General features: G+C 34.6%; 2 protein-coding genes across 2 annotated transcripts in view; one reads left to right on the top strand and one right to left on the bottom strand.

Moving 5' to 3' along the window:
- Positions 1 to 711: 711 nt before the first annotated feature.
- On the top strand, positions 712 to 5,286 carry LOC121375919. The gene is made up of 2 exons (XM_041503628.1): positions 712 to 2,510; positions 2,872 to 5,286. Exons 1-2 carry the CDS (start codon positions 1,880 to 1,882, stop codon positions 2,901 to 2,903), a joined length of 663 nt encoding a protein of 220 aa, XP_041359562.1. The 5' UTR covers positions 712 to 1,879; the 3' UTR covers positions 2,904 to 5,286.
- A 119-nt stretch (positions 5,287 to 5,405) lies between these two features.
- The window catches only part of LOC121375638 (fatty-acid amide hydrolase 1-like), a 37,786-nt gene continuing 24,653 nt past the window's right edge, over positions 5,406 to 18,538 (bottom strand). The window contains exons 12-17 of the mRNA XM_041503187.1: positions 16,476 to 16,575; positions 14,358 to 14,401; positions 11,833 to 11,872; positions 7,769 to 7,880; positions 6,542 to 6,690; positions 5,406 to 6,011 (exon numbers count right to left, since the gene is read on the bottom strand). Coding sequence (XP_041359121.1) covers positions 5,895 to 6,011; positions 6,542 to 6,690; positions 7,769 to 7,880; positions 11,833 to 11,872; positions 14,358 to 14,401; positions 16,476 to 16,575 — 562 coding nt within the window. The 3' untranslated portion in view covers positions 5,406 to 5,894. The remainder of the gene's footprint in view (positions 6,012 to 6,541; positions 6,691 to 7,768; positions 7,881 to 11,832; positions 11,873 to 14,357; positions 14,402 to 16,475; positions 16,576 to 18,538) is intronic.

Below are 18,538 nucleotides of genomic sequence, written 5' to 3'. Positions count from 1 at the left end.
CTGGAGAGGAGAGACATATTTCTCAATGTTACATCATTGTATTAATATATACTATAATATCAAGGCCAATTGAAGAAAGTAACAACTGAATAGACCACCATTTATTAGCATTTTAATAAAGTAAACAGATTATTTGTATGATCTTAATAGACACAACCAATTTATGAGGTATTTGGTTACAAAATAAAACACATTCTTTCCATCTCACACTTGTTACAGAGTATACAGAATGGTTCAAACATAAAACTGAAGGCATTCATGTATAAATACATGGTCCTCTTATGTACAACAGTACAGGGTATTTCTATCTAAATCTCACCACAGCCCACTTTTATTAATATCAGTTGATTTGTGTATACACATTTGCCTGCCTGAAGGCAACATGTTCTGAAAAAAGACAACCCTTGTTGTCCAGCCCTTTCTCCCAGGATATTGGTTTAAACAAGAAAGAAAGAAAGAAATGTTTTATTTAACGACGCACTCAACACATTTTATTTACGGTTATATGGCGTCAGACATATGGTTAAGGACCACACAGATTTTGAGAGGAAACCCGCTGTCGCCACTATATGGGCTACTCTTCCGATTAGCAGCAAGGGATCTTTTATTTGCGCTTCCCACAGGCAGGATAGCACAAACCATGGCCTTTGTTGAACCAGTTATGGATCACTGGTCGGTGCAAGTAGTTTACACCTACCCATTGAGCCTTGCGGAGCACGCACTCAGGGTTTGGAGTCAGTATCTGGATTAAAAATCCCATGCCTCGACGGGGATCCAAACCCAGTACCTACCAGCCTGTAGACCGATGGCCTACCACGACGCCACAGAGGCCGGTGGTTTAAACAAATGCACTAACTAAATCTGGCCAGAATATACCTATTCTACACTAAAGTACCACATTTGCATGGGCTGGAATTACCACGAAGAGAGTCTTCAATGTTGACAATTTACACGTTTGCAAACTACATGCGTTCCCCTGTCAACTTCAGTCTAAAAATTGCCACTACAAAGCTGTCAAAGATAAAATAATCGGAGTGAAACAGCAGACAACGTATGCAAATATATTTCCGGATTTGGTCTGAGCATTGCTTCAGTATGTACACGTATATCATTGGAATGCATCAGTGCAAGTCAGTGTTTAAAAATAAAATTGCACTGATAGGCCACTGTATACCTGTACATGTATGTGTGGTTTCTTTTAAATGTTTAATCTGTGGTGTTAATAGTAACTGTGGTTTTAGATACCATTTGATCATGGTTTGTTTAAATGTGTCGCTTACCATAACGTTTTTGGTGCACTGTGATGAACATCTACAAGTGCAACTGTAAGCCAAGTTTCATCAACTTAGGATTTGTTTGTGAGTAACTGATCTAAACACGGAACTTTTAACATTAAATTTAAGTTTTAAAATTACGCCATCGCCATCAGAAAAATTATACCTACATCTCGCATTTTTTACTTCTTAAAGGTAAAACAAAAATGGAACATTATAAGCAAACTGTTTTTTAATATAAGTGTAACACATCACCACAAACGTTATTCTGTCTGCTGTTGTGCTGAATCATTATATTTACCTGTGTATTGCAACAAAGGCTGGTATTTTCGGATATTTGCAAAGAAGGTGAAAATTGGCAAGAATATGTGGAAATATTTGAACTTTTTCATTGCTAACGACATTGACAATAACAAGAAAAAAAGGGTGCATCCTGTGTCCAAATGTTGGGTCATCGACTTACATTATCAAAAGTCTGTGTCTCCCAGACAAGCCCGAAACAAAGACTTTCACAGCTATGTGTGGCCTTGTCAAGAATCATTTTAAACCAAAACTTTCTAAAGCTAGTGCTAGTTTGCTGTTCAACTCTAGAAGTCGTAAGATAGATGAAGGTGTTCAAATGTTCCTGGCGAAGTTGCGGCATCTCTCTGGTCCGTGATAGATTCACTGCTGGGATGAACGATGCGCAAATCCAGGAGAAGATTCTGACTGTTCCGGATGGTGAACTGACAATTGACTGTGCATTCCAGATTGCAGAATTTCACGAAGCGGCATGCAGGAATGTCAGAGAGATGCAGATGTCTGTAATGCAATCAGCAAGTGGTGTGATAAAAGTCCAGGATGAGTCCAAGTATCAGGGACATCAGCAGTTTCAAAAGAAGAAAAGAAGTGGTGGACGTCTGGATGGACGCCAGGATGGAAGACTGATGAAATACTGTTTTCATTGTGGAGCAGATCATGATCCAAAGCAGTGTGGGTTTCATGACAAGAACTGCTTTTGCTGTGGCCGAAAAGGCCATGTTAGAGTCAAATGTCATCAGGTGAGGTGGAAGTCCAAGGTAAAGAACATTGGTAATGATGATAGTGAGGATGAAGTCCACACAGTGATGTGCAGTGCAAATGAGGAAGGGAAGACTGCTCCACTGTTGTGTGAATTGGAAGTTCAAGGTGAACTAGTTGAATTCGAGACTGTGGTCGTCGATGCCTTTTCGAAATGGGTCGATAAAGTAGACAACATCAACAGCTACCATTCGGAAGTTGAGTGATTTTTGCACAGCATGGGCTTCCGGACATGCTAGTGCCTGATAATGGAACAAACTTCACATCTGAGGTGTTTGCCGAGTTCTTGAGGTCAAATGGTATCATCCATGTGAAGACAGCTCAATACCATCCTTCCAGCAATGGGCCAACAGAAAGGGCTATGCAAATAGTGAAAGAGGGCATCGCTAAAACTCCTGGTGACTGTGTCGAAAAAAGATGCATCATTTCCTGTTGCAGTACAGGATAACTCCGCAGTCAACCACCGGGAAGAGTCTAGCGGAACTACTGAATCAGCGAAGACTGAAGACCAAACTGGACTTGTTGTACCCAATCTGCAAGGCAAAGTCCAGAAGCATCAGTCAGAGATGATGATGAATCACGACAAGAAAGCATGCGAAAGAACATTTGCGGTTGGTGGTACGGTGAATGCCAATAACTTTTGCCATGGTCTGAAGTGGATTCCAGCTGTTGTAGTCCAAGTTACAGGTCCACTATCCTGTGAAGTACTTTTATCTGATAAATGTGTGGTCAGATGCCATGTTAACCATATTCAGCGACATCACACAGAAGTGGAGATACTTCCCCAGTTGCATAGCCTGATCGAGAAGTATTTCCATCTTCAGTGCCAGCTACCCACTTTCCCATCGATACACAGAGGACCTTTGGCCAGTTACAATTTCCACAATCTTCAGTAGAAAGTCCGCGACCAGCAGTGACAAGATTCTCAGTTAGGGAAAGAAGACCTCCAGAGTATTTTAAAGAATATAACACTGACATCTGAGACAGTTTAATTCATGTGGACACATTTTGGTTACTCTATGTTTGTTTCTCAATATTAAGTATCAGGTTGATCTATTTTCTTTTTAATATTTATTGTTCTTTTCCGGCTTCTAAGGATTTTTGTTGTTGTTGTTGTTGTTGTTTAACGCGGTTCCAAGATTTTTTTTCAGTTCTTTGTGTTTTGTGTTGTATTGAATTATATACAAGAATATGTTTAATCTAAGAGTAGAGGAGTGTTGTAAGGTACCATCATTACGTCTGTGGTCACTTGAAGATGAGTAAGTAGCAACCCGTGTTATTGACTGTGTTTGTCATGTGTCACTGGCTAAAACCCAACAGAATTACATTTCTACCAAAAAGTACCAAACACCATGGACCTTCATATAAGAATATTCTTTAACAAAAATCTAGAATAATACATGCAAAAATATATTATTAATTTATAAACATTTTACACGTTAAAACATTTATAAATATACACTACATGTATATACCATAGTAAAAACAAAGAGAATGCCTATACAAAGAATAGGCGAACATAATTCAAAACTAAACAATCATAAAATTGCATATAAAATTTTAAGTAGTAAATAGTGCATAGATTCCATTTTCTTTAACAAAAATCTAGAATAATAGATGCAAAAATATATTTTTAATTTATAAACATTTTACACATTAAAACATTTATAAATATACATTACATGTATATACCATAGTAAAAACAAATGCCTATACAAAGAATAGGCGAACATAATTCAAAACAAAACAATCATAAAATTGCATGTAAAAATTTGAGTAGTAAATAGTGCATACGGTACATTTCATTTCAACTTATTTCCGTGCTTATATCCAATTAAGGTTCAAGCACACTGTCCTGGGCACACACCTCAGCGATCTGGTCTATATGTCCAGGACAGTGGGTTAGTTAAGTGTTAGTGGTTAGTGGCCTTACACCTACCCATCAAGTTGTAAAAACTTGCTCTGGGTGAGAGCCGGTACCAGGCTGCGAACCCTGTACCTACCAGCCTTATATCCAATGCCACTGAGGCCAGTTAGAGCAATTCTACTCTCTAGCTGAACTAGAAATAATTATCTCCCTTAAAAGGTATCCAAGTACGCACAGGAAAGTGAAATCACTATGCTTACTCTGTTAATGCTAAGGAGACTTAATCAACATAGATGAAGTTGATGATTATCCCTCAAATAAAGAACTTGATGGGTTAGCCTAAAGACTGACCGCCACAAAGAACCGGGGTATTTCAACAATCTTAGAGAGAAATTAAAGAACAGATTTTGGTAACCATCTTTATCAAGAAATATCCCAGAAAGGTATGACCCATGGCACTAACTGTAAGAAGCCTTCAAGATGGTTTCAGTTCGAGGGTTTCATCATCTTCACAGTAGAATGGAGGATTCACATCATGTATTTATATACAGGGGCCTAGCTTCCATATATGCAGGTACGTACTTCCGTACCACCTGAGATTACAATTTTTTTTTTTATTATTAAAATATATGATGTAAATGCATGTATGCTCTATGTTTTAGTCCATCACCGAAAAAGTCTGCGTTACACCTTAAAATCCCAAGCTAGACCCCCGATATATATATAATAAAAAATGAAAAATTGGGAATATTTACATTCAGCTTGGGAATTTTAACTTCAAAACTGGGAACTGAAAAAAAGGCCTATTGAGAATGGTGCCAGATATTGAAGTCATGCAAGATGATAAAACCACGGACGAAAATAGAAATTGAGCTCTTGTCAACCAATGGGATCATGATTCAGTCATCTAGCCGAGTTGAAGTTAATTATATTGACTAGTGTGTTCAAGGCTTTAGAAACATTTAAGTTAAAGGGACATTCCTGAGTTTGCTGCGCTTTTTAAGATGTTATCGACTAACACAGACTTTTTAACAATTGTTATTACATATCAAATATATTTTTCTGCATAAAATATTTGGCTGATCGTTTTAATATTTGTACTAGGTTAAATTTCATTTTATTTCTAAAAATATAATGTTTTTATACATACGAAAGTATTTGAAGACAAAATCCTGTTTGACTTCTTACAAATATTAAGATGACCAGAAACACATTGAATATACAGACACTGATATCCTAAACCAGAAAATAAGTTTAATCGTAGAAATATTTTATTATTCGGAAACATCTTACAATGCACCAAACTCAGGAATGTTCCTTAAACACCTGAAAATTAATCATAAAATTCCATGATCATTCTCAACCATTTTTATAATTGATCTTTAAATTATATTTTGCATAAAATAGTAGATTGGATTTAAAAATGACTTTTTTTCTAGGTTTTTTTTTTAACGATCATTTAAGCTTTTATTTTGAAACAGGTATCACTACTGTGCTATCAAAGGTCTTTTTCCTGTTTCATGAAGGTTTGCTATGATTTTGCAGTTGATGCCACTTTTTTTCTTTAATGAGTTTGATTTTATGTAAAAATGCATGTGAGAAAAAAGGTTCAAAAGTGAGTCTTAAACATAATGACAAGTCTGCCAGTGAGGTAATTCTCTTCCAGCATGTCTGTTTTGAACGGCATGCAGCAATCAAATTGTCTTCAGTCCGGTTTCAAGGTCCTTCATAACCCGAAGCACCAGTTCTTCTTGGAACGGTAGACCTACACACTGCACACTAATGGGCAGGCCCTCGCCACCCTCGCACGCCTGCAAAGAAAGTCACTCAATTAGTTAAAGCTCAAAGGAATTTTAATGACACTTCAGCATATTTAAAACTATGGCTGTTTGATGTCAAGTACTTGTACTCCCCTCTCCAAACTTCATTTTAAAAATTAAGCACTTTATGATCTAAATTTCACAATTTTTAATTGCAATAAGACAGGTGTCGGTTCTTGTTTAATTTATGATTCTGACATTTTATAGGTATTTTATTTTAAATATTGTTAAAATAGGTTGGCATACATGATAAAGATGATTAATGGGGAAAAAAACCGCCCTTAGGTTCTTTATTTTTTGTGGGGAGTACATTTCGACACTTGGTCCACAGAATAAGAAGAATCCTGCCGACAGATTGTTTATATGCACTTTCCCATAGACATACCTGCACGTATATAAACAAAATTAAAAGAATATAACTTATTTTTGTTTAGTTGTTTTTTGTTGTTGTTTTGTTATCGTAGTAAAAAAAACCTAATAAACTAGTCCATCAAAATGATTCTCAAGTACTAGTAGCTTACCTTTTTAATGACTTTTTCTTGCAAGTTGCGTGGAGAATACACGTTAGGATTTTCCAGATTTATTAGGTCATCAGCAGAAACTTTTGTTACAGGCACAACTCCGGAAGGGTAATTCAGCAGGTTGTACAGCTGACACATGGAACCAGCAACTGAAAATTAACTCAAATAATTCATGACATGAACTATTAAAATGTGTTTTGTTTAATGACAACACTGGAATTCTTCTGCTATCATCTGATGTGAAACGTGGTTATTCTGACACGTAGTCTTCAGAAGAAACTTGCTACATTTTCCCATTAACAGAAAGGCATCTTTTATGTGCAGTTTTCCTCAGACAGGACAGCATACACCAGTGACTTTGATATATGGACTGAGGCAATTTTTGGCTTTAAAACTGATCATACACAGAGATGGACATGTCTGAACCTTGTTTGGATATAAACATATTTTAAAAGAGTTCCCCAAGTCTAAGAATCTAGCAAAAAGACATTAATTACTTCATCACATTATTTATTACCTTTGAAAGTAGGATGCTCTGTGAGAAAAGTAGACAGCAATATTATGTTATATTTACCAAGAGCAGTGAGGTGTATAATTGTAAGCAAGGTACACGTGTAGGCAGTGATGGTGACAGTAATAACCACAGGAAATTATCACCTTGCTGCCACTTGCTAAAAAAAACACTGCTTTAAAACCACTATTAATGACATCATGGTTTTTGCTAGAGGATACCAATGTTTGCAATTAATGAATATATAGCCTGTATGATATTGCAATTTTTAAGTAAATCATAGTAAGAGAACTTTTGTTTAAAATGTGTTAAGTCCATGTAAGCCTGACATGTCATGGTTTCATCAGCTATGTTTCTAGACTCTGATAATCGGCACCATTGCCCACCATTCTCCAAAGGCTGTCATTTTATATTCCCAATTTTGGAGTGAAACATTCAAAATCTGAATGTAAATAATTACCATTTTTTATTATTATATAAAGATATATTTTGAAAATGATTCATAACTCTTGACAAACAACCCTTCCCTCCCCTATAACATTTTATAATGCAAAATAGATTATTAATTTGACTTAGCTTTAATGAGATGTTTTTGAAATGAAACTGAAAATTCCCAATTTTTGGTAAAACAAAGTCATGGGCATCAAGTCAAATTTGAGAACTAAACCCTGCATGTATACAGTAGATAGAAATAGTTTTCACTATGAACTAATAACCTGTTAAGAATGAAGCTTTGTTGAGTAGAACAGCTGGACAAGGATAAACTGGAGCAATGACGGCATTCAGTCCTTCACTTCTCCAGCTCTGCAAATACTCTTCTTTGTAGGCCTTAACAGAGTAAAAAAAATAAAAATATATATATATATATATAAATATAGGCGTAAGCCCTCCCATTTTTGTAGGAGGACAGGCTGGCTTTTGCCTGAATTAAACAAAAATGCCTGAATCTGGATAATATAAGTTGTAGAAGCATCACGAGGGGTATATGTATGCTTTTTATGTATCCTCTGTGTGTTCTTTTATCCCGAGCCGAAGGCGAGGGGGTAAAAGAGCTCACAGAGGGTACATAAAAAGCCATATACCCCTCGTGATGCTTCTACAACTTCTATTATCTCGCCTTCATGTAAAATTCTTTAAATTAATTGGTTGTTTGCCGTTGGACAAATCCCTTATATCCCTGTGGGCAGAGCCAAATTCTCTTATACCCCGTCTGTAATTTCCAACAGTTTCCAGCCACCCCAGTTAATGCTAAAGCAATAATTAGATTATAAATAACATTGACAACAAGATTTATTCACCTACATAAGGGGTTGCAAATGAATCACTACACATATTTACATGGATTACAACTAATTTTGAATGTAGAATGATGGAAGTACACAGTAAAAAAGGTCTCATGTTAGCCTATTTTACCCAAATATCTGTATTATTTTTGCCCAAATTTGACGTTTAGACCCACCAAATTGCCTTGTACACACATAGACAGGTTTTTCCGATTGTTGCCCAGCAGTTTATGACATTGTCGATAGATGGTGTAACCGTACGGCCGCCATTAAGAGAGTGAAATTCACACAACAATAACATGTGACAGCATTGCATCTTGGTGCAATTTCAGTATTTATGACTTTCTTGGAACATTTTGTAAAACAAAAACCAGTCTCTCAGATAATTCAACCTCATTTAAAGATTGTATGTTCATATCAATGTCGATGGAAATCTATGAATGATTAAAAACATAAATAACAAAGCACCTATATCGCCAATACAAAAGCATAGCGAATAAATTAAATACATGCAAGTAAATGAGTTTGATTGTTATTAAGTGAAACTTTAATGAATATATCCTAAAATATAGAAAAATATTTCAATTATGTACATTTGTAGAAAACATGGTTTATCATTTTAAAAAAGAAAGACTGACCGTATATCTAGATGTCAACATTTAGATGTTACTATTATTAGATCTGGGATATTCCAGATGTGATCACATGGGGTTGAAGTGGGACGCAGTTCACACTTCCAAATATTGCTCTCTTATTTTTAATGTATTATTTTTTATATATAAATATGAATTATTATGGTGTTAAATGTGTGTAAATAAATGATAAATAAATAATTTACTGACGTAATACGTATGCTGGCCACACCAAAAATCGCATCCCCACCCACATGGTCAAATTTTTTGTTTCTAGAAAAAAAAATTATTTTTTGTTTCTAGAAAAAAAAAATTAAATTAAATTATTCATCCACAATATTCAACACTAAATTACCCTGAAAAGTCGCCTCTGGTTAGTCATTAGGCCTAAATGTTCAATATACTAGTTAATTACAAAACGAACCCCTTGACACTTACTGAACAAAACAGGAGCATAGGCTGGGGAGGGGTGTCATCTGATACCCCTGTCAGCAGAGTCTAAAATACTGTTTTAAAGTTCAATATATTAGGCTATACAGGTGTCCAGGGAAATTATATTTGCTTGCATAGTTTAAATTATTCGTTATGCTTTTGTATTCACATGTATACACATGCAATCTGATTAAAATTAGCTCTACTGGATCTATCAGTAGATCTAACAGCAATGCGTGGACTCCCATGTCCAGGTGACATTTCATCTACAAATAACAATTTAAATATCGACCAATTACACTTCGCCTTTTATAGCGTTATTCGGGAGATACAAATTCTAAAAATATTGGGCGAGACTATTTATGCATTAGGCGAACTTGTTGGTCTATTTCAACATTGAAAAAACAGGGGGAAAAGTGCAATAATAAACTCTGGATTGTATACTAGTATAAACAGATTTTATGGCTATACCATCACTTTTTTTTCGTCTTGAAACTAATTTTATATAAAATTTTATATTGCTATAGTTTCCGGCATACTTCACCCGAATCATTTCGTATATCCTCAGCATAATCCCGAATGTTTTCAAATTCTTTTAAAATCACTGGCATGATTTTGCAAGTAAGGTTTTGATTGGTCGAATGAAAGGACAACTGGACATAAGCTCCAACGTAATACATGTAGTGAAGCTAATTTTAATTAGATTAATATACATGCTTTATTATTTACGTTTTTAATTATTAACACACTTCCACCAATTTAGATATGAATCTACCAGGGCTCAAAACTAGCCAAAAAATACAGTGACCCAAAAAATAATAATGGATGTTGGCAAATTAAGGTAAACGAACCATGAACTACGAGCAAGATTTTAATGTGGAATCAATATATGCAATACAAATATTAATAGTGGCTCATATGTTATAGCTCTAAAGAAGATCGCTAAAATAATATTATTTGGGCAACTAACGCCATTATTTTTTAATATTTAAGTCGCCCAAACGGGATATTGATCGCATTTGGTGACCTGGCCACAGACCGTTTAGAGCCCTGATCTACATTCTTTAAATGAGGTTGAATTATCCGACATACTGGTTTTGCTTTCAGAAAATGTACTAAGAAGGTAATAAATACTGAAAATGCAACCAGATGCAATGCTTTCTAATGTTATTATTGTGCAAGGTACACTCCCTTAATGGCGGACCGATCACGTGATTCTAAACATGACCGCACACAGTACTTTGACGTCACTGGCCAATAAACCCATCTATATATAAAACCATTCTAGAACAACATACTAAAGTGTATTGAGAGCTCGAGAATAAAACACAAAGACGAAAATCAGACTAAGCAGACACCGAACTTGGTGGTATAGTGGTTATACCATCAGACTTAAGGCTGGTAGGTACTGGGTTCGCATCCCAGCTCCCACCCAGACTCAATAGGTAGGTGTCAGGGGTCTACATTGACTTCTCTCTTACTACAACTAACAAACCCATAGCTGTGGTGTATGTCCAGGACAACGTGCTTGAACTTTAATTGGATATAAGCATGAAAATAACTAAAAATGAAATGAAATTTACTTACATTTGGTTATTTTAAGGTTGTTATTGGAGGGAATATTTAGAACCTATTTTTAAAATCTATTTAGTTCATTTTTTATGTTTGACTTTTATATGTCAATACCTGTAGTAGATTTTAAAAACTAATTAATAAATTTTGTTCCATACAAGCAAAATATTGTATTGTTGCAAACCCAATGACAGTTTTTAATAGCAATGTTTCATGATCTAATTTAATCTTTTAATGCATCTTCCTGTGTATTCAAAACTGCATTTGCGAATGGACTGAGAACCCATTCTTGTTAATTATGATACGAGGTAGTTTGGCATATGAGAACTGTCTCACATTCATGAACACATTCATGAACACACCCCATGCATCAGACCAGAGTTTCGAATAACCTGCATATATCTAATGAAAGTTCAAAGCCACAGTCTGCATAGTATATTCTCAGAGTCCATCCAGGTGGATGGCGGGATGTAGACCAGTGGTAAAGTGCTCACTTGCTGCATGGTCGGTTTGGGATCGATCCCTGTCGGTGAACCCATTGGGCTATTTCTTGTTCCAGCCAATGCACCACAACTGGTATATCAAAGGCTGTGGTATGTGCTATCTTGTCTGAGGGAGGGTGCATATAAAAGATCCCTTGCTACTAATGCAAAAATGTAGCGGGTTTGAAATCCAATAGCTAATAATTAAAAATCAATGTGCTCTAGTGGTGTCATTAAACAAAACAAACTTTTTAACATCCAGGTGGAACTTTTTCATGATTTTGCAACTGAAACTCTAACAGTGAAAAAATATATAAGATTATCAACATTTCTTAGGCTACTTAAGTAAATATAACTTAGAACAAATAAAATACAATACCTGAATTTTGTTAGACAGAATGAACCAGTCGTAAACAGATCTACAGGTAAGGGAAAAAAAAAAAGTATTATAAGGGTTTAAAATTAACATGAAGACCATGGTCGCCTGCAGCCAGTTAAAGAAAAATCTTACTGACCCTTCTCAAATTCAACTAGTCCTCCAATTATTACAATGAAATTTAACTGCACAGCCAAAATCAAAATCAGAATTAGAATGTTCTTTGTTGAATAATAGTCCATTTGCTTCAACAGGAAAGTGATTAATTGCAGTGGCGGATCCAGAAAATCCATTTGGGGGGGGGGGGTTCCCCAATGACATGAGGTGGAATGCTAATGGAACTTTGAGGGAGGTTTGTAGGGGATCATAAAAAAATTAAAAGTAATATATAATAAAATTATAACCATCGCCCCCTCCCCCCCCCCCTTAGATCCACATCAAAATTGGCATGTAACTTCATAATGAATAAAGTTAAAATTCATCGGTTCCCTTTTGAAGCAAATGGACAATAGCCTAAACATGGAAATGTTCTGCCTCAGTAAAATGTAATGTGTGTGTGTGTGTGTGTGTTTGTGCTTGTGCTCAATAGTAGGCTATTGATAAAATAAATATTGAAACAAAAATAAATCTGTTAAAAAAACAAAAAAACATTTTACCAAAATATACAATGTATTTTGTTATCATATTACAAAGCATAAACACTTACTTATTGTTTATTACAGTAATATTTGGACGGTTATGTCATCATGTAAGTCTTGGTGTCAAGACTTTAGATTTGATCTGTTCTTATTTCATGCAGATAGCTTAAACTTAAAACAACAATCAATTAACTAACCTATAGAATAATCCCTGTAGTAATAGAAAATTCCATTGTTATTTTTATATGCGCACATGCGCTCACATTAGTGTGAGTTAAAACTATAAGATAGATTTTTATTTTGTCCCAGAATAACAGAAGCTAATTAAATATGATTCATTTTTAGAATAACATGATAAAACTATATATAAAAACATTAGTTAATCTCCAGGAAAGTCAAACAGTACATGATAAAACTATATATAAAAAACATTAGTTAATCTCCAGGAAAGTCAAACAGTACATGATAAAACTATATAAAAAAATAGTTAATCTCCAGGAAAGTCAAACAGTACATGATAAAACTATATATAAAACATTAGTTAATCTCCAGGAAAGTCAAACAGTACATGATAAAACTATATAAAAAAATAGTTAATCTCCAGGAAAGTCAAACAGTACATGATAAAACTATATATAAAACATTAGTTAATCTCCAGGAAAGTCAAACAGTACATGATAAAACTATATATAAAACATTAGTTAATCTCCAGGAAAGTCAAACAGTACATGATAAAACTATATAAAAAAACATTAGTTAATCTCCAGGAAAGTCAAACAGTACATGATAAAACTATATAAAAAAATATTAGTTAATCTCCAGGAAAGTCAAACAGTACATGATAAAACTATATATAAAAAACATTAGTTAATCTCCAGGAAAGTCAAACAGTACATGATAAAACTATATAAAAAAATAGCTAATCTCCAGGAAAGTCAAACAGTACATGATAAAACTATATATAAAACATTAGTTAATCTCCAGGAAAGTCAAACAGTACATGATAAAACTATATAAAAAAAATAGTTAATCTCCAGGAAAGTCAAACAGTACATGATAAAACTATATATAAAACATTAGTTAATCTCCAGGAAAGTCAAACAGTACATGATAAAACTATATATAAAACATTAGTTAATCTCCAGGAAAGTCAAACAGTACATGATAAAACTATATAAAAAAACATTAGTTAATCTCCAGGAAAGTCAAACAGTACATGATAAAACTATATAAAAAAATATTAGTTAATCTCCAGGAAAGTCAAACAGTACATGATAAAACTATATAAATTTTTTTTGTTAATCTCCAGGAAAGTCAAACAGTACATGATAAAACTATATTAAAAACAAATTAGTTAATCTCCAGGAAAGTCAAACAGTACATGATAAAACTTATAATTTTTTTTTAGTTAATCTCCAGGAAAGTCAAACAGTACATGATAAAACTATATTAAAAAAAAATTCAGCTCAATATCTCAAGGCATTCTAAAAAAACATCCGGAAAACTATATGTAGGACAGACGGATGGACAGACAGACAGGCAGGCAGGTAGAAGGATAGACAGGTAAGATGGAGATGAAACCCTCTGGTTGGACCGGTAGGGGACTAAAACTAAGATAAGCTGAAATAATACCTTTGATAAACTCTGACATTATGCAGATTACAGAGAAATTAAATTTAGCAGAAAATTGCAGTAATGTGCTTGTTAACTATGTGAAAACTAGTAATCTAGACGGAATATTTTAATGTTAGATTTTCAATACGTTTTATAAAATTGAAAAAGCCTTTACTAAAATGAAAACATATGTACTGTCATCTTCTGATAGACTATATAACTTGGCAACACATGCTTTTGTCGGGGTTTTACTTTATTTTAGTATATTTAGCTTACCCAGCTTCAGTAAGACCTTTCATAGAGGCACTCATAAATGGATCCTGAAATGTGAAAATATTTTTTAATCAGCACGTAAGATGTTGTTAAATCTATATATAGAAATAACTACTTTGTACTTGGTTGTATATATATACTTGGCAGTTACATGGATGTGCATTCTAGTGATGTGTTCTGACAATAAAATGTGTAATGTCATTACAGCTGAAATACTCCAGCATCTCGGTTATTTGTTCAGTTTAAACATTAAGGTTAAGATTAGAATTACATGTCAAGTTAAGTTAGTTTTAAACTTAGAATAAACATTTTGGAGACTGTCATATTTGTGGACATACTATGTAGAAGATATTTGCCAACAGAACTCAATATACTATGACACTAGGTCCTAGTTGTGGTGAAATGACACTCATGCAATCCAGCCTCATGCGGCGTATATTAGAATTAATGAATAAATCCTATTTACACAATTTTATCAACTATATACATGTATGTATATTTGATGCAGCACTCAACACATTTTAATTACCGGGTATGGTTATATGGTGCGTAAGCGTATGAGACAAGGGGATGGAGGTGGAGAAAATGGTCAAATTCGGGCAAAAAAGTTAAGAGAAATTTGTTTGTTTTATTTACCTGTTGTTTTCTAATTTTACACTTCGCTGACATGTGGTTATCGGCAATCAGGAAAACAATTTACTTTAATGGTAACGCACATGCAATGACTCTGCTTGACCTATTTGTGTATCGGTCTGGATAATGCGTCACAGCTGCCGATACAAGATGATACCTTTTTTGTTCATCAATTAACAACGGATTAGATGTCGCCGTTATATTCTTTTGATATCGGTCTGACACGGGATAATGCCCTGTATTTGAGCAATTGGCATCACCGTTCCTGGCCACATTAATAGTAGGGCCCTAAATGTATAACCCACTACCGAATACACTGAACCATCTATTACCGTGTGTCACACTGTCGTACCCTCATTTAAATTTAATTATTTTGATAGTGGGTTTAGATATCAACCATGAGTTTGCTCAATTATTTTTCCCCTGGGGGAGGGCAAACGCGAAAACGCGAACGACGATGGATCACACTTGACAAAAAACCAAACGTACAACACGACAAAAAACTGAAAGTTACAACATGATTTAAGTGTTTGTTTTATTTTACTGTTATACTCGTAAATGTGTAATGTTACAAAAAATTGTATAAAAATCCAGTTATAATTGATCAGGAATTTGGGCTAGTGCTTTATCTTGGTGGGCTAGTGGTTTTCACAAACCCACTAGCCCTGTGGCTAGCGATTTTTCAAAATATTTGTCATACTCTGCAGTAGAGCACATTGATTTATTAATCATCGTCAGTTGGATGTCAAATATTTGGTAATTTTGACATATAGTCTTAAGAGAGGAAATGTGCTACATTTTTCCATTAGTAGTAAGGGATCTTTTATATGCACCAATGCACGGCCTTTGATGGATAGCACATACCACAGCCTTTGATGTACCAGTCATGGTGCACTGGCTGGAGCAAGAAATAGCCCAATGGGCCTACCTATGGGATCGATCCCAGACCGACTACGTATCAAGCAAGCACTTTACCACTGGGTTACATCCCACCCCCATCCCCCTTTTTGAAAAAGACATCACTTCATTAATGTTTAATTATTTATAAAATCTGGTTGCTAATTATAGAATTAGTGAGCTGTATAAAAAAAATAGTGATACGATTTGTTAGATCGCTTCTCGTCTTTTGATTTGCACTGCCATCCACGTTCTTTTATACTTGACAAGGATTTGCTTGTGCTCAGGTCCAGTCAGCTACTGTATACACACAATAGTGCATACAAAGATGAATTTCATGAATACAATGGCAATAAATGCTGCCATCTTTGTCACTTAACTGAGAATATGGCTATCTATATGGAGGCCATACTATTTGGGGAAGCCCAATATAAGGCCACAATACCCAATCTAAACTTGCGTGTGCTAACCACGGCATACATCTAGTGATATTATTTGAGGTGTGAAGAGATTGCAACTTAAAGATCAGATTTCACAACAGTGTAAAGCTGAATTGCCTGTGAGAAGCGTTGTAAAGGAAAGCCAAATTACCAGAGGATACATCAGCTTTGACAATAACCACACCAGCATTCTGGGAAGATTTGTCAAAATGTAAACCATTCTGTACGCATCATCAACATAGTCATCTTTCCTGGAAAACGAAATATCACTGAAGTATTCTTAATACTGAGATATGCATTTTATTTAACCCTTAATATACCTGTTACTATTTCTTAAATGTGGTTTTTAAAAACATATTCAGTATATAGTATTATATATATTTATCACGTATCCATTAACACAATAAAATAAAATAATAACTGTTGTACAAACAATTTTGTAGGCACATATTACATGCCTTTGGCAAGTTTGGGTGGTATCTTTCATACACAAGAAATATGAATGGGCGTGTGGGTGTGTAGATGGATGGATGGATGGATGAATACTTTACAAACCTCAGAATAAACAATAATGTATATTGGTTATTACAAAAATTCAAGTTACAATAAAACATTCAAAATATCAATATGTGAAAGAATACGTTGCTGAAAAATCAGCATCTTTCAAAATGGGAGTCCTGAGTGGAGTCGAAATGATTGCAATTGATTATTTCAAATATATCTTTCATCAATGGCTTGAGATGATTACTTTTTGATTATTTGATGATTAGTTTTGAATGACATTGTTCAAAATGAAAGTATTTTAAACAAGCATTCTGAGAGTACTGCTAAAGCAATATACATGTATGTTGCCCAACAATTTTTTTGATCTCCTAAATTCAAGGGCCATAACTCTGTGACAAATCGGTAACTTGCCATGAAAGTCAAACTTGATCTGTAACAGTACATTATACAGCTATACACAAATTTCAGCTCAATATCTCAAGGCATTCTGAAAAAAACATCCAGAAAACTTTATATGTGACAGACGGAAATAGAGGAAATATTTTATTTAACGATGCACTCGAGACATTTTATTTACGGTTATATGGCGTTAGGGGACAGAAGGAAGGATGGAGAGACAGAGATACAGAATAATGGAGATCAAACCTATAGTTTGGACCGGTAGGGGACTAGTAAGTATTACCAGTGCAAGATAACCTTTTCTTTCATTGTTAAGTATTCTTGGAGGACTGACTGGAAGGAAAAATAGCCCAAATTAAGGGACAACTGATGGAGATTGATCCTAGATGGACCGCGACGAGTCCTTTACCACTGGCTTACATCCTGCCCATACTTTGTAGAAATGATAAATGTATCTTTACAGTTGATAGTTTGCTTTTGCCTCTGGTTGGCAGAGATAGATTATAAGGTTGAGTAATTTTGCCACTCCTGACGATAGGATACACAATACCTTTGCTTGTATCGGTTCCCATTTTAAAAATGTATCAATTCTTATATTAATTCTGTATTCATTTACCAACTCCAATTTGTAATGGTATTTATTGACAAGTTATTTCCTTAAAAAAAAAAAAAGACAGTGAAAGAATATGTGCCTGTTTATGTTAATATGTCTATGATGTGGCATTTCTACATTAAAACTGTGTTTAATCAGGGTTTTTTCACTTTTATCAGGTTTATTTCTTATTTTTAAATCATTTCACCCTTCTTAAAATTGTTTTATGGTGAAAACATTGCGAATCAGGTATCGACATCAGGGGTGGGGAAAAATAAAATTGTCAATCAGTCCTACGTGATGTTATCACTACCGGCAGGGAACATTTAACTATTGCCAAATACGTTTTTTAAAATCATAATGGCGTTTGTATGTTTTTATCTTGAATCATGAACGCGAAACGATAAACATCAAAACAAGAAAGAAACAATTTTTGATCAGCAAAAAACCACACATTGTGTATATTTAACATAATGGAATAAATGATATAAAAAAAGGAATAAAAGTTATGAATTTTAACATGTATATGATTGTATTAAAAGTACAAGTGTCCAGAAAATTAATAAAAGATGACACCGTTGGTTGAGGCGTTTGACAGCCTAAGCTGGCACGTGTTTAGACTACAGAGGTTTCCCCAGGGCCGTTTGGCATAGCGGCCCGACACGCCTTGGTCTGTAAAGTAAGCGCTTTGACGGCGTGGAAGCACCGTAAATCAACTG

Source organism: Gigantopelta aegis, chromosome 6 (assembly GCF_016097555.1).
Source record: "Gigantopelta aegis isolate Gae_Host chromosome 6, Gae_host_genome, whole genome shotgun sequence".
NCBI classification, from domain to species: Eukaryota; Metazoa; Mollusca; class Gastropoda; order Neomphalida; family Peltospiridae; genus Gigantopelta; species Gigantopelta aegis.
Note: the sequence above shows the minus strand (reverse complement) of the source record. Positions and strands in the feature narration are given on the sequence as shown.